This window comes from Chaetomium globosum, genomic scaffold, assembly GCF_000143365.1.
Source record: "Chaetomium globosum CBS 148.51 scaffold_6 genomic scaffold, whole genome shotgun sequence".
Taxonomy (NCBI): Eukaryota; Fungi; Ascomycota; class Sordariomycetes; order Sordariales; family Chaetomiaceae; genus Chaetomium; species Chaetomium globosum.
In genome coordinates, this window is record NT_165981.1 from 3,122,836 (window position 1) to 3,126,752 (window position 3,917).

Here is a 3,917-nt window from a genome sequence, read left to right on the forward strand (position 1 = left end):
GTTCTCTGGCCTGCTCATGAAAGAGGTGCCACCCGAAGGCGATACCATTGACGGGATCTTCGTCCCCGGCGGAACGCGTATCGGACACAACACACAGGGTATCATGCGGCGGCGGGATATCTTTGGTGATGATGCCGACATCTTCCGGCCTGAGCGCTGGCTCAACATCATTACCGAGAAGAGACAAGAGATGGTCCAGACGACAGAGCTTGTGTTTGGATACGGCCGGTGGGGCTGCCTGGGCAAGCCGGTTGCATTTTTGGAGCTGAACAAGGTTTATGTTGAGGTATGTACCTATTGGCGTGGGCGTCCCGTGCGAAGTGACAATTTTGGGCTGACGACTGTCTGATTTAGTTGCTTCGGCGGTTTGACTTTGAGATTCTCTACCCTAAGCGACCCTGGCATGAGAAAAATTACAACAGTGTTCTTTCATTCGGAGCTGTGGATGCGGGTGACAGATCGGGCCGAGAAGACGCAGTGAACTTGGGGGCTGTTGTGATAGTGTTGAATAGAAGAGCTGCGCAATGCACTGTACGCTACCCTGTGTCAATGCTTTCAATAAACTAATCTACGCTGGGTTGAGAGACAGCACTGTAATGCCCCCTATCCCTTTCTGCCATAAAAGCATTTCGTAGGTATGTTGAAACCAACGCTCAGGCACGCCAATGCTGGCAACCAGTCATCCACAACGCACCATGAACTCTCCCTTCCATCCGTGATATCCATAATCAACTCCTCATAACCCAAATCAACAATACCACCTACCCCTCACGCCCCCGAATTCCCACTCGCCGGCAAATCACCAATCACCCCCAAATCCTCACCCATCTCCTTCCCGCCAACCACCAACCTCTTACAATCCTGCAACACAAACATCATGCGCGCCCACTCCGTCTTGCTCCGATTAACCCACTGATGCTGCGTCGCGCGCTGCACGGCCACATCCCCACGCTTTAACACATGGCTCTCCCCACTATCCAGCACCATGTCGACCTCCCCCTCCATCACAATCCCATAATCCAAGCTCTGCGTGCGGTGCATGGCGCACGCGTAGCCGGGGGCAAAGTCTACGCACCGCAGCACCGTGCCGCGCGGGTTGACCAGGCCGAGGGTGCCCGCGGCGACCGTCTGCTCGTGCGCCGCAATGTCGGCGTCGGCGTTGAGGTCGGGCGGGAAGGACGAGGTGGTGTAGGGGACGGCGAAGCCCAGGTTGCGGTCGTCGTAGGGGGTCCAGGTGAAGGGGCTGTGCGAGTGCACGATGGCTTTGCCCGGAGGCGTTGTGCGTGGTGATGAAAGCGCTGTCGGTTGGTGCAGGGTTGGAGATGGGCGCGGATTCGGTGGGTTTGGGCGCGGTGGATGAGCTGGTGGTCATGTTGAGGAGCTAGAAATTGATGGTCCTGTAATGAAGTATGGAAAATCAACACGTTAAAGCCGCAGTCTGCTTGAGGACTGCTGTTGTATTATTGCTCAACTGTGGGTATGGAGGCCTTGGTTGACATGAGGGGAACCAAAGGCAGCTGCAGGCGGCGGTTTCTTATACAGATCCGGAGTCTGCGGTTGCGGCGGCTGCAGCGGAACCCCACCGCCCTCCGTTTGATTTGGCCCTTACCTCCCTTCTTGCTTCCTCTTGAAAATGGGGAAGCATGCCAATAAGGGTTGCTGCTGGTTCGTGTTTAACGGCCGGCTGTCTCGGCAAGAAAACTCAGGAAAGAGGGGTGCACAAACTACCCCGTGATTTTTGCAGTTCTCAGTAATACCTACCAAAATCGGCATAGATCTCGGCCCTGTTGCAGAGGACATATTACTCTCTGCCCACACGGCTTGCCGGCTGACGAAGTTCGGATCGGCAACGGCCCCGGAGATCGGACTTTATCAGCGAGGGAGATTTAACACTGCGGCCGTAGCGAGGTCATTAACCGCAAGTGGCTGGCTGACCAACTATTCGACGTTCCGAGTTGTCTAGCGGTCTGGGTCGGAACTGGCCATCCGGGAATGTCCCGGTTGCTGATCAGTGATTAATGCGGGGAGAATCACCGGTTGTCTCACACGGCGTCGGCCCCCGGCATCTCTGGTTTTCAGTAAGGAAGGTAGTGTTGGGGTTGTAGTCGTTAAAGAACGTCGGGTAAGGGCCGTAAGTCGCATCCCATGACAAAGTGCCAAGAGGTGGGTGCTTTGTGTCCATGAGCTGCTCCGATTCCCCGATCTCTTCCCCCGCCGGTACCCCCTCACCGAGCAAGGGTCCCTGGCGCGGGTCCAGTTCTCATGGGAGCGAAAGCTTAATTTGACATCTTGTGTACGGGCACAGCCACGATGAAGATGAGGGACACGAAGAGGCCGACGAGAAAAGCCACGTCACTCAACCTGATGCACATTACGAATCAGGCGCATGTCCAATCGAGCCCAACACATGTGCTAAGATACTCTCCCAAACACCAACTGCAACCTCTCGTCACACGCTGACAACACGTCCTCCTTTGGGCAGGCCTTGGCGAACTTGCCCAACCAGACAGTCCGCCATCACCATGTTCGCCATCAGCAGTATCACGGCTTCTCGCTACACCACTATACCCCCTGAACATCACGTAATCCCAGCAAGCACCACTCAGGCAACCTCGGGCTGGGCCTCGTATCTCCCGTCATGGGGATCTTCTACCGGACGGACCCCTCCATCCGCGACCGAGGACAAAGTCACGGGTTTTCGAAACCCCTGGCCGTCATGGCACAAACCGACAGTTTCTGAAGTGTATGCCAGCTTTCAGTGGGGGGAGGATAACGATGGATGCGCCGAACTTGCCGCATCGCATCTCAGCGATAGCCCAGTGCTGGATAAGCCACCAAAAGCCAAGCTACCCACGTTCGACACCAAGGACTGGCCAAACTCCCTTGGTGCCAAAGCGGCCCGGTTGCTGCAAATAGAAGACCCCGATTTCTCCTTTCCCAAGGACAGCAAAGCCAAGGCAACATGGCTTGGCCACGCCGGTGTCCTGGTTCAGTTACCCCCCCTGAACCCCCAGAACGGTCGGCCGCTGCGATGTCTCTTCGACCCAATCTTCTCCGACCGTTGTTCGCCCATGGGCTCCTTTGCAGGTCCGATCCGCTCCTACCCACCACCATGCACGGCCGAAGACCTCCCGCCCATCGACGTCGTCTGCATCAGCCACAACCACTTTGACCACATGGACCAAACCTCCCTGATGTCCATCTGGCGCTACAGCCGAAACACGGTCCGCTTCTTCGCCCCCCTCGGCAACAAGCGCTTCCTCCTGGAATGGGGCATCCCCGACGACCGCATCATCGAGCTCGACTGGTGGGAGTCCGTCCAACTCACCCACCCGCGTGCATCCCACCACAACGCTCCCAGTCTCACCATCCACTGCACCCCCGCCCAGCACAACAGCTTTCGCGCAACAGGCGACACCAACACGGCCCTCTGGTCCAGCTGGCTCCTCGAATCCCCCACCCCCAAACACCCCCCCAACCCCCAAACCACCTACCACCACCACCACCACCACCAAACCCTACTCGCGTCTTCTTCGCCGGCGACACCGGCTACCAGTTCCACCCCTCCCCGACCTGGCAATGCTAGCCGATCAACAAGAGTCGGGATGGGTTCAAACGAGAAGTAGATCGCGTCCGAGGGCCGCCCTGCCTTTGGCCACATAAAACGACAGCAAGGGATGGCACGCCTGGAAAATTAAAGAAGGGATGCAAACCATTGGGCCTACTCTGATTGGGCAAAGGTATAGGATGGTGGTTAACGAACTTGAGCATGCTAGTCCCGAATAAGACTGCGGGAAGAGCAGCCATTCCATATCCTTTGTTGGGATCAACAGCAGGTGGGGGCAGTCGCTGGTCTCTTTACCGCATGCTTCTAGTAGAAGCCACACAGAGTGCGTCACGGACGGTTCGAACGTTCA

At 56.9% G+C, this 3,917-nt stretch overlaps 2 protein-coding genes across 2 annotated transcripts; both read left to right on the plus strand.

Moving 5' to 3' along the window:
* Positions 1 to 16: 16 nt before the first annotated feature.
* Positions 17 to 481, plus strand: CHGG_09318 (uncharacterized protein; the record flags this gene model as incomplete). The annotated part of the gene is made up of 2 exons (XM_001227244.1): positions 17 to 286; positions 440 to 481. 2 exons carry the CDS (start codon positions 17 to 19, stop codon positions 479 to 481), a joined length of 312 nt encoding a protein of 103 aa, XP_001227245.1.
* A 2,590-nt stretch (positions 482 to 3,071) lies between these two features.
* On the plus strand, positions 3,072 to 3,786 carry CHGG_09319 (uncharacterized protein; the record flags this gene model as incomplete). Its single annotated transcript, XM_001227245.1, has 2 exons — positions 3,072 to 3,313; positions 3,777 to 3,786. 2 exons carry the CDS (start codon positions 3,072 to 3,074, stop codon positions 3,784 to 3,786), a joined length of 252 nt encoding a protein of 83 aa, XP_001227246.1.
* Between the last annotated feature and the right edge of the window lie 131 nt (positions 3,787 to 3,917).